The 12774-nt window shown below is 40.6% G+C and overlaps 1 protein-coding gene across 1 annotated transcript in view; it reads left to right on the top strand.

The window, feature by feature from the left end:
- The window catches only part of LOC147662063 (scavenger receptor cysteine-rich domain-containing protein DMBT1-like), a 121098-nt gene that overhangs the window by 64591 nt on the left and 43733 nt on the right, over positions 1 to 12774 (top strand). Inside the window, exons 5-7 of the mRNA XM_086951138.1 lie at positions 3146 to 3296; positions 5542 to 5759; positions 9008 to 9183. Coding sequence (XP_086807264.1) covers positions 3146 to 3296; positions 5542 to 5759; positions 9008 to 9183 — 545 coding nt within the window. The remainder of the gene's footprint in view (positions 1 to 3145; positions 3297 to 5541; positions 5760 to 9007; positions 9184 to 12774) is intronic.

Below are 12774 nucleotides of genomic sequence, written 5' to 3'. Positions count from 1 at the left end.
CCAACAATAGCAATCACGACAGGTTCCAACAATACGTGATTAGGTAGGGAAAATGAAGCAATTTGGAAACAGTGAACAGTTATTTGAAATGCGCAAAGGAGGGACTAAGAAGTTTGATAAATTATGGTAAAATATCTTGAGTAAAAACAAAGGTTAGAGCTGAGGATTCGATTGCCATATTGCTATATGGCACATCTTGTTCCGCATTCACTTTAGGTACTTGACATCGCCAGCTCAGGAGGCGGCTGCATCATTTATTTCATATTTATTTCCTAGGTTTTTTTTTAGCTACTACTATTCCTCCTCAGAACGTTGGTTGTATTATCATTTTTCGATTATGTATGCTGTATTAATGTATGACTAGTGCATGCACAATATTTATGAATCGAGTGTACTGATATATTGGTGACTATATTTCGAATCTCAATAAAAATGTAAAGAAAAAAGAAAATATATTGTAATATTCTATAAAGAGAGGAAGAGCGGGTAAGAGTCCTGAGAGGTTTGCCTGAGCGATGACTACTTAATAAAGCAGTGGGATTGTCAGTCCTGTCTTCAAGTTAAACTATCCTTTCCCTTTATATTTTACACGAACTGCTGCAGTCAAAGGAAACTCACCTGGGGGAGTAGGCATGACACCTATGCTTTGTGACCCGTTTTACACGTTTAAACCATGTATTGTCTATTATTTCCTTGTTATCAATGATGGTTATCGTTTTTGCTATGTACGATTGATTATACTTTATATCGCGTATGCAAATAATGTTTACAATAGACTAGCTTTTCCTTCATGATTATCCTTTTTCCCCACATGCGTCTATAATTTTTTATCTTGAAATGTATGCGTTTGTCATCAATATTTCCTGTATGTGTATGACTATCCTTTTCATTTTATAAGACTTTACTTTCTCTTTTGACTTTACTATGATTATCCTTGGTCTATCTTATTCTTTTTATTATGCATGATTTCCCTTCATATAATTTATGATTATTTTTTTAAGGTCTGAATTGTCTCTTTTAAACTTAAGGGATTGCACACATAGCATATAATAATCATTGATTACCTTGATTAGTCTGATTACAAAAAATGCATTAAAATTAAATCGTCCTGCACCATAACTATCAATATATGTTCATTCTTGGTTTCATACATTTTCCTAATGTATGAGACAAATTAATATATAAACACTAAAGAGTTTTACCTAGATTAAGAAAAATCATGTGAATAGCAGGGGCACAGTTATCTTATTGTAGAATGACTGACTGACTGGATGAATGAATGATTTAAGTCATGTCTAGCTCTTAAATATTCTACTCTCTTATTACTTGCCACAATAAGTTGTGCTAATGCTCTGAAGTACTCCGTTTTCTGGGTGATGTTTCCAGTTTAGTGGTCTCATCCAGGCCCCAAACGTTTCTGAGCACTGTAAACTGAGTTCCATTTTTTGTTCCTGTGACTATGGTGTTCACTTTTGCTTAGATTAAAAGTAAAATGTTTCTAAACCATTTAAGGCAGAAGTGGGAGTGAGAAAGGTTTATTATTTGGCCTAAATGGGTCCTTAGAGCTGGAACGACGAGCAACTAAGTGGGCAGAATCGCTGTTTCCCTGTCTGCTATGTTTGATACCCCAACATGATTAGCAGCGAGTTAGATAATTTCCCCTTGTACCATACTCATTTGGAATAGTGCCGAGGAACAAATAGTCTAATTCATATATGCTGGATTTTAAAATAGCATACATTTCTTTTTCATGTGCACTGCATCCTGGACTTTCAAAGATCTGGTATGAAGAGCGCACATTGTAGCGTTTGAAGAGGTGTCCAGGCCATTAGAGTGGTTGGGGGTATTCATCTTCTAATGGCGTTTTAGAAATATTTCTACTTTCCTTAAATATGACTCGTGCCCCATTCATTTATTTCTATATTGGTTTCAGTGTGAGTCAATTGTCGCCATCTAACATTTTATGAAACTTCTATAAACTAATTTCAAGAAATATTTATTGGGGCAGATTTACAAGCCCCTTGCGCCTCATTTACGCTGCTGTTGCGTCACTTTTGTGATGCAGTGGCGGCGCAAATCCTGCTCCATGGTGCGGGGGTACTTACACTGTGACGCATCTGGGAGATGCGTCACGTTGTAATGCCCTGCGCCACATGTAGGCGTTCTTGTGCAGGGGGTAGGGGCGTTCCGGCACAGGAACGCCTCCTAAAAGTGGCTGAGTGAAATCTACAAGATTTCACTCATTCACTTTTAGGCCCATGCTGCGTCAAAACCCTGCGCCTGCCTGAAGGATTGACGCAGCATTAACTAGATAGGGCCCCCCAGAGCATTGCTGGAGCTGCGTCGCGTTAGCGACACAACTCCAGCAATGCGTCACTTTTACGGCACAGATGCGTCACGCATCTGTGCAGTTTTTGCACCATGGTGCGCCGCATTGTAAATGCGGCGCATCCATGATGGTGGAGCTGTGGCGCACAATAACTGGCGCATCCCTGCTGATTTGCAGGGATGCGCCAAATATTGTAAATATGCCCCATTGTATCTAATGATCACAGCTACAATAGCTGGCAGGCTTCACTCATCTTGGTAAAGATTCTACTCAGGCATCACCTGTTCATTGCATCATCCAGTCTGGTTGAACATCAGCCATCCCCTTCTCTTGCTGTAAGCTTCTTAGAACAGTAAGTCCCAATCCGGTTGAGAAGCACACCATGCAATAGGATCCTCTGCATGCTTCATAGGGGTTATAATTCGGGTTGATGACAATCCCACTGCCTTTACTGAGCTGTCTTTGACCAATGAGCATTCACTCGCCCATGCAGTGTTCAGTCCCACTGCCTACACTATAGTTGTTCCTTGAAACCCTGGCATGCGTGTGCAATTAGTTGGTGATGTCCCAATTTTAAACCTGTTCACAGAGTTTGGACATCATTAATTAGGTACAAGCAGCTGCTGTGTACAATGCCAAAATCTGACAGGGATTTTCAGGAGTCATTCACTGTTTTCAAAACTTTCCAGAAGGTGATTTCACAAAGAATTATTGTCCTGCCTATTTTAAGGTCAAATTTCAAAAGCCAATTCAACTGGAAGCAAATGTTGCCTGTATTGTATTAGTACACCTGTGTTTTGTCACTCCTCCTTTTAGGCAACTCCTCTTGTGGCGGAATCCTGTCTCAGCCCACGGGGACTTTTGCCAGCCCCAATTATCCCTTCGGTTACCCCAACAATGTACAGTGCAACTGGCAGATAGAAGCAAACAGCAACTTTTGCATCAAGGTTATCATCCCCAGCCTAAGGTAGGTAACACTCAAAAGTATACTAGAAACCTTCGCCGTTAACAAATGTCACGTTAACCCATTGTTAGGAAAGAAGGAAAAATGGAAAGAAGGAAAGAAGAAATAAAGGAGAGAAGGGAAAGAAAAAGGACATAAAGAAAGACAGAAGGAAAAAGGAGTCACAGTATAAACTATTGGATACTAAAACCCAGAGGCTTAAGTAGGTTGACCCATTGCCCCATGCTGTATGCTGTAGTGGGCCGACACAAAACGGAAATGACACAACAACAGACTAATGGGTGAAGAGAGGTAGCTGAAAGCCCCTATTAGTAAGTGTATTATGCATATTATTTTAGTAAAATCATAAGATCTTGGCTTAAGCCAGACCCAATCAGTCTTGGTCTTTCTGTCGCAGGCACAGTCCAACCCAAACGACTGTGACTACGAATCAACTTTACACTTTAGCAGCTTTTGCGTTTTGCATGCACTGGTTTTTCTATAATGTTATTGTTGGGGAAATAGATAGACAGGTATAGACAGACTGGTAGAGAGAGAGGTAAATAGAAAGATAGGGTAGATAGATGGAAAGACAGACAGGAAGACAGGTAAGTTGACATGTTGATAGTTAGGTAGACACAGACCAACAGACAGCGACAAAGATAGGCAGTCGGGTACATAGAATGATAGGTAGGCAGACTGGTAGATAGATTGTTTTGCAAAGAAAGATAGAAAAGAACATTGGAATAAACTGCACATTTTCAATTAGTGAGAGTAAAGTTAGTTGTTATGTAAGTACAACATACTAGAGCATGGCATACTTACAGATTGGTTTAGAAAGAATAACTAGTCCTAAATTATAATTCATAACAGCATGACATGAAGGATTGCAGTACTAAATGAACTTTATTGCGTGCATACAAAAAAGAGGATAACTTTATTAAGAACAGTTTCAAATTAATGCAATCCGGTATGCTGTGAAATAGCATCAATCAGATAAAGGCCGCTCCAAAGGGAATTTACAACAGCATTAGCAGGAGAAAGGCAGTGAAAAAGCTGGAATGTATCATGTGTTCAAATCTGGGAGAAAGTAAAAACGCCAGCATTGGCACTCAGGGGAACTACCCTATTTGTGGATGTGCTTCTTGTGAAAGAACAAAATGCAGTCACTCAGGAACGTTAGCCAGTGGCGGAAGCAGGCTGACTCAGTGCCCCCATGCTCTATTCATAAGTGGGCGAAAGCAAAATGTGAATAACATAACAGACCAATGATTGAAGAGTGCTGGTTGAAGGACGCTTCAAATATGCACATTATCCATATCATTTTAGTAAAACTAAAAGCTCTTTGCTAATGCTAGACTTACAAATGAGGGTGCTCCATTATATAATTGGGTTACAGTTTGCTATAAATAGGAAGACCTGATGGCTTTGCTATTGCTTTTTAAGCCATTTATTTGTTATGTAGCTTCATTTCCTCAGAAAGACACGAGTAGTGAATGCAATGAAGAACATTAATCACCAGCACTAAACTGTGCCCCAACACTCATTCACTACTTACACAACTTTGTCATGCTCTTGGCAAGAATCACATGCCCCAGCTTGTAATCAACCCTTGCAACTTCAAAAGCAGTGTGTCCTATTTGCTTCCTTGAAGCAACCCAAGGCCCTCTTGTGTCTCCAGCAGGGTTGAATTGGCAATAGGGCAATCATGCAGTACCCGATGGGCTGGTCTGACAAGTCAGGGTGTGGGACAGTTTTTGGGCTATTTATGGACCTGTTTTATGGTCTACTGTGCTGTTTATTCCTGTTGATTTCCCTGATAGTAAAACAAATATTGACTGCCACATTGACTGCCACAAGCTTAAATCCTTGCAGTCTTCTATACCTTACAAAACATTTGTACGGTGTCTTTACAAGTTGAAAACTGCCCCAATTTTCAAACAGTTTCAGCCTTCCAATTCAATAATGAGGCCACTTTTATTTCGATGTTCGGTCCTGTGTACGGTCCCAGTGCCACCCTGATCTCCAGAGTGCTCGATATGCTCTACAGTAGGTCTTTGGATCTGTACAAGATTTAACATGGATGCTCTGCGGATAAGCTGATGGAAATTATGTCTATATCCAGATTTCCACAAAGAAGAATCAATGGTCCTTACGGCCCCTTCCCCGGCACTGGTCACACTCCTACAAGCTACAAATCGATCATATTCAAATTTTCAAACATAAATGTTCCCATGAGTGTAATGGAAACTTTGTTTTCTCTTCACAGCTTAGAAGTGTCTTCCAACTGTGTCTTTGATTCCATTTCCGTCTATGATGGGCCCTTCAATACAGCACCACTACTGGGGAAGATCTGCAGCAACTCTCCATACAGCTTCGTGTCTACCTCCAACAGCATGAAAGTTGTGTTCAGAAGCGATGTGAGCGTCACAAGCTCTGGGTTCCAGGCCAGCTATTATACATACCGATGTGGCTCCAATGACACATGTAGGTTCAGCTTAAGATGAAGAGCTGTAGAATAATTCTGTTAACTGTCCCCAATTTATCATGTAATCAAAATAATTATCCTCAACTTGTGGAAGCGTAAGAACACTTGGTTTCTCAATGAGTCTCTCATCTATGGCACTATATCAGTTCTCTAGGAAGACAGACTGGTCAGAATTTCAGGCTATGCAAACATAGAAGTGCCCTATATAATGTGTGCAGTGTAATCTTGCTCCTGCTAAAGGGAACTATATGCAACTAGCAGGTTGTAGATTTAAATCCCAGATGTAGAGTATCGGAATTTTTAAGCCTTGCTAAAGAAAGCTGTAGCCTCAAAATGTGAACTTGAAAGGGTGGGTTCTAAAAGGTATCATGTACCATTTTTCATTGCAAGTTAAATGTAGCACCATCCTTGAAGGACTATCATGTAATGTATGCTCCACTCACTGTGCGCACACCGCTGGCACCTCTGTATTTTCCTCAGGTTCTCTGCATATACAGGCAGGTGAATGAATGATGGTGAGCAGGTGTTGTAACAGATTCCCTTGGGTAATCAATGCACCCAATATCTGATGTCTCTTGTAAGTGTTCAGAACATTTAGACACATTTGCAAATTATGGTGATTTTATAAAAGCATTAAATGTAGCAAGCCATTCAAGTACACTGTCTTAAAGTGGAATGATCTTGAATAATTCAACACAAACGAAATTCTGTTAAATCATGTTATAATGTAAAACTACAGGTTTCGTTTGAAGAACAGTGCAACAGTTTGCCTAACCCTTTTCTAACTTCTACCGGCTAGTTTTCCTTGCAAAAACTTGTCATGACTATTCTAAAAGTATTTGGAGGGACTTCATCAGGACAGAGGATCAATTATGAAGTCATTGCAATTTTTTGAAGAAATGGAAAGAGGTACAACACTGATCTTTGCTCTCTGGACATTCTCACTTTAAAATGTGAAACCTTTTGGATTAGTATACTAAACTATATCTTATAAAAATCTTTCATTGGAATTGGGCTATAATCCTTGTAAATCGTAATATAATTTAAAAGAAAAGATTCAGTATCATTAATGGATTAACCACGTAAGTACCGAAGCTCCATTGAACTGAACCATTTTTTTATGTTTGGGGCACTTAAGCATTCATAATCTTTTTTTGCATATAAGGTATCCAGGACAAATTTGCATCCTCCTTTACCCTCATGATAAAGATTCTAAACATACCCATATCTGAGAAGGTGGAAAATTCATTGGAGTGGGTGTATACCCACGACAAAGAAAAATAACTCTAACTTGTCAGGGTAAGCACCAAAAGTCACTAAATACCATGTGCTCAGCCACCTGGTACCTATGACACAGAGCAGACAGGCTTACCCTAGGGCAATGTGTAAAGTATGTATGCTGTACCAAAACAGTAATAGAGTCAAAACACCAAAAAATTAAAATCTTAAATGGAAATAGCAAAACTGAATCAAAATGATAAAAATCATTTAGGAGTAACAGGAGATATGAATTTTTAAAGTTTAAGTGAAAGCAGAATCAAAAACGATATTTGCCCGTGATAGCCTATGGTCATAGTAAACTAGTCCTAGGCGCACTTTGAGGATGACTAGGAGGGATCCCAAGGTTAGATACACCATGTGGAACAGCCCAGTCAAGGATGTTACCTTCTGACTTGGACTGCAAAATGGAAGTTTGAATCTCTCAATGGGGCAAGCAGCAGGCTGTATCCAGGAAAGTTTCACCAAAGTTGAATAGGCATTGAGCGAGGTCCTGATGAAGCCATTGATTTTGGAAGCTCTGAGCAATAAAAGTCAAATGTTATGGTCAGGGCAGTTGTAGGGTCCGTCAGATACTTTCAGTACCTTTACCCGATCAAGGTTTCTACCATGGGACTTCGTTTTTTAAATAGAGATCCATTGGGACAAGCTGGAAGACTGCATCTGAAGAGGGATTCATGGGGTTGGATAATTTCTCACCAACATGGATTTGCACCTGCAGAGAACCTCCAAGCAGGACAAACCTCTTTCTTCAGCCCTGCAAAGTCTCACCTTCACTGGATTGCTACTGGTGGTTGGCCCCAGTCAGACAGTCTACTGGTGGAGGCCAAGTCAGAATGTGTCTGACTACCAAAATGTTCAAGTGGTTAGCCCCCTTTTCCTAAGCTCTACACCTAATGTTCCCAGGTTTTATGGGAGCTCCTAGGACTTCAAGGCTTGATTTCCACAAAGGCCTTGCAGGGTCCTGTTAGTTGCTGCAAGAATTGTCTTAAAGAGGAGATTTGCTCCTGAAATTAGACATAGCATGCTTCTACTCCATAGGCAGAGCATTTTCCTCCAATTTATGATTTCAAGGCTGGAAATCTCCATGGGTCACAGAAAGATCTCTCTATGAGTGACCCATTGTTTGCTGTGATAATTATTGCACCTGATCAAATTGAACACTGCAGGGGGCAGAATTCAATGGGTTTGGGAAATAGCGCCCATTGCATATTTTGCCCCTGGTAATAGGGGATACCGTGTGATTTTGGTATATACCACACCAATATCTGCATATCCTTGTTATTACCAGGTGTTTTCACCATGTAAAATTTCAGCAGGCTTGACCTGCTGAAATTGAACAAGGTTTAGCTGGTGCAATAAGCATCATGCCACTTGTAATTCTGATCCACAGGGATCGCAATTATCAAGCCCCTCATTACTGGGGCCTTAAATGTCCTGATATTTTATCACTGGTTTTGCAGAAAATTACACTAGTCTGTCACACACTCACTCATATCTTCATTCATCCAAACTCTTTCATCCATGTATAAAGACACTCATCTCTTGCGTCACACACTTGCTTACCCATCCTTTAACTCAGTCTTGCATTCAACCGTCTGCATAACCACCAATACAAAATCAATTAATGAAGACACACTTTCTGCCAAAAAACACCTAGATCTGCTGGCTCGGCCAATGCTTGTTTCAGTTACCTCTGATCCTTAAATGACTAGAATTGGTGCACAATGTGACCTTCTCTGCTCCAAGCCCACTGACCATATGAGGTACCTGTCCACTCATGGATCTCATAATTTTCCTGTCACCATTCAGGATCTCTGTTCACCTTATTGAGCAAGACAATGACAGTGGTAACCCATTATGATACACCTTTGTGCTCATTTACCTCCCTACTATTAATTGCACCATAACAGCTGTTGTTTCTTGTGCCTAGGTGGCATGCTAAAACTGAAATATTTCCTATTTACAGTGTCTCTCACGTGTTCTGCTGATTTTATGCAAGCTGCGATTCCCATGGCCTATCTCCAGTCGCTGGGTTATTCTCCAGGAGATGTGTCTTTGAATCAACCCTACTGTTTGCCTCAGGTCACACAAGATCATTTGATATTCAACATCTCGTACAGCAGCTGTGGAACAGTTAAACAGGTGAGACCAGAAACGTCTGTCTACATGGGAGACGATGAGGTGGGCTGACATATAATGCTTAGTAGCCGCAGACTTTGCTGAGTGTGAAATGATGCCCCCAAAAACCTGGGATATATGGTATGACTAATGTCATTTTTCCTGTGTGCAGTCCATGTTGTTTTATGTTATCACAAATAAGTTAGTGTGCTGATCTCTTGGTTCTCTGTCATGAAAGTCTTCATGTACTCGAGCATTATTTGTAAATTCACTATTACACAGACACCTAGGGTATGAGGCTTGAAAAATATGGTCGCAAAATGTAGTCACAATATGCAACCAGACTCCAATGCTAGAAATACAATGTTGACACTATCCTGCTGGTTGTTGAATGAGTCCTGCAGGAACGATGTTCATCCACCGGGACCTCCTTTGCTTGTCCCAGATTACTATTACTGGAGCACGTGAGCTAACCACCACCCATGCAGGGCAAAGGGGAATAGGAGAAGGAGGGACAGACAGGCTGGTCATCGTCTGATATTCTATGCTTGGGAATTTTGTTGCCAACAGTTCATCATCATCTACCTGTGTGAGTCAGAATTTCTGAGAATCAGAAACATCTAATGTTATCTTCAAATATTTCTTCCTAATCCCTACTTTATTTATCTACTTGTGGACAGGACTATTGTAAACCTGTTACATGTTTCTGTTGACCTTACATTGAATGATCCCACTGCTAAGTATATGGATCAACAGGAGCTTTTGCAATGCTTAGCATTGCAAGATAAAGGAAGAGCAAAAGTGACCCATCTCTCTCCAATCGCTACTGTGTACGATTTAAAGTAGGAAAAAATGAGGTGAGCACATTCAGTCCTGGTGAGAATAAAATAACTACTGTCAGTAATAGATTGGAGAGGATACTACCAATACGAAATTGCTCTGAGCTGTACTTTCTGTCTCTCTAAAGTAACATAAGAAGTCAACAAGTCAGAAATGCAACAGAATATTATCTTGAATGACTACTAGAGTCAGTGAGGGAACACGACCTGAAGTAGCAGTAACTAAGGATTCTCAATAGGCAGGCATGGATACCTCTGGTATCACCAAGAGAGATGCTGGAAAACTGGCAAAAACACTTGATTTAAAAGCGGTAATACATTGACAACTGCAGAGCCAGCCTTACCTGAATGCTCCGCTTTAAACCCTCCTACTTTGAATGTTGTAGTAATTGAATACATGATATCTCGCACAAAGTGAGAGAGGATGTGAGTGTCTGACAACCCCACTGGCACTTGGATAAACTAAGTGTTGTGGGAATGATGGTGTACACATTTAAAGCAAGGTCTTTTTGCAGCACAATACAACACAAGTACTAATTGGTCAGATAGCACAATCTCCTGCTACAGGGGGTCACAGAACAACCTTGATTATGAATATTAATTAGGCAGGTTGCTCTTAGTAACCCCTTATGGGTACCAGGACTCTCTAGGCATCTCTGTCTTTGACTTTTCTTCAATCTGACTTCAGGTGTAGCCCATCTCTTTGCAGTCATCCTCAAGGGCTCAGAGCCAGGTGTTTCTTGGTCTTCCTTTTCTCCTTTTCTTCTGAGGGCTCCAGGTCAGGACTTGCCTGGTGGTATTTGATATGGGCTTATGGAGGGTGTTACCTGTCCATCCCCAGCGTCTTTTCAAGATTTCTTCATTGCCAGAGGTTAGGGAAGTCTACCGCCAAAGGTCATTGTTGCTCATGATGTTGTCCAGCAGATTTGGAGGATTTTCCTCAGACAGGTGTTGATGAAGGTTTGGACTTTGTTGGTGGCGATCACTGTTATTCACCAAGTTTTTGTTCCATACTGAATGACATGATTTTATGTTGGGGTTAAAAAGCCTGCTCTTCGTTTTCAGTGTTAGGTCCTTGGAGCTCCAGATTTTCTTTAGCTAAATGAAGGCAGCCCTCCATTTGCAGATTCTTGATCTGACGTAGGTGTCTATGCAGCTCTGTTTATCTCTGACACCTTCGAGGTAGGTGAAGGCCTCAACCTATTTCTGTTCATCGCCTGCAAGAGTGACTGCAGCTGGGCAGGCCATGTTAGCCTTCAAGATCTTAATTTTCCCCTCTGGATGTTGAGGCCAAGTTGTGTATGCTAATGGGTATTGGAGAGTAGGGCCAGGTCATCTGCAGAGTCCAGATCAACGAGCTGTGTGCAAGGTGTCCACTGGATTATATTACTTCTCCCTGCTGGGGATTTCTTCGTGATCCAGTCTATGGCCAGCCGGAAGAGAAAATCTGAGAGCAAGCAACACTGGCAGAGTCTGGTCCTCACTATCATTCAGGTCATTCCCTCAAAAGAGTTACTTATGATTCTTAAGAGTTTGTCTGACACACTGTAGTGGTGGAAGAGTTTGCAAAGGGTCTCTAATTCCACGTAGTGGAATGCCTTCTCATAGTTCATGAAATTGACATAGAGGGGGGAATTCCTGTCCATCAACTGCTTGGTGATGATATGGACCAGTATAAATGATGCAAATAAAACAAATCCTCTACGTCAGCTAATCTGATAGATATTCTAGACAAAATCGAGTTGGAGGTTAAACACACAAACTAAGGTTTTCTTAAATGACTTGTTGAGATTAAAGGTAAATTAGAAGCTCTGGATGTATAACTGGGAGCATTTCCAACCAAGGTGGCCAACCAAGGTGGCCAGAGTTGATACTGGGATTTTACAAGCAGAATGTGTGGTAAGGAAAAAGGATTTGGATTCTGCCTAGAGAAAACTGCAGATGAAAACAGAAGATCTGGGAAATAGATTATGCATGGCTAACCCTTCATTTTATTGGCGTTTCCAATGGATGAAAGTTTATTTCAAATTTGGAAGAATTTATTTTGACACGGCCAAAAGATACTGCAAGATTACCGAACAAAGTAATCTGAGGCCAGAGAATCCTACTGCAGAAGACTCAGAAACAAGGACTAAATAGAATAGTTAGGGCTAGTTCCAAGACTTTAACGTAAAAGGAAACATTTCATGATAGATTTATTGTTGTTAAAACACCCTGAGAATATTTCTGTACCTTTCCTTAGAATTAGTGCAGAGATGAAGGAAAAAGGATTAATTCTTCATTATAAAAAAGCAGAGGCACATGGCAAGAGATCACAACAATATAACCTAAGCACTTGATAGGAAGTTGAATTTTAGATTTTTAAAGATGTCTCATAAGCCCAGGAATGTTTCAGTGGAATGCTGTGGTGACAGAATGATGAGAGTGGCATGCCCTGAGCTTATTAACAGTAGGTGCAATGAGAAAACGGGTTACACAATAAATTGACTATTTTTCCTAGTTAGGGATCATGAACCTGGAGGAAATGGCTTTCATGAGGATTCCCCAGTGATAAAAGGGAGTGAGGACAGAAAAACTAAGGAAATCAAAATATTGGCGGACTGAATAGATAGGCGTGGGTCTCACATTTGAAAATGAAGTTATTTTGGTACTGGTCATGAAGAGGTGAAGAGACGTAGTAGCTTTTTCTTTTAGCCTTCAAATAGAATGAGCTATTTACAACTATGTTTCTTTATGTTTACTGATGGTTTTGCTGGGTGGAGAGAGCTGTGAGTGG

Source organism: Lissotriton vulgaris, unplaced genomic scaffold (genome assembly GCF_964263255.1).
Source record: "Lissotriton vulgaris unplaced genomic scaffold, aLisVul1.2 SCAFFOLD_1121, whole genome shotgun sequence".
In the NCBI taxonomy this organism is placed as follows: Eukaryota; Metazoa; Chordata; class Amphibia; order Caudata; family Salamandridae; genus Lissotriton; species Lissotriton vulgaris.
Note: the sequence above shows the minus strand (reverse complement) of the source record. Positions and strands in the feature narration are given on the sequence as shown.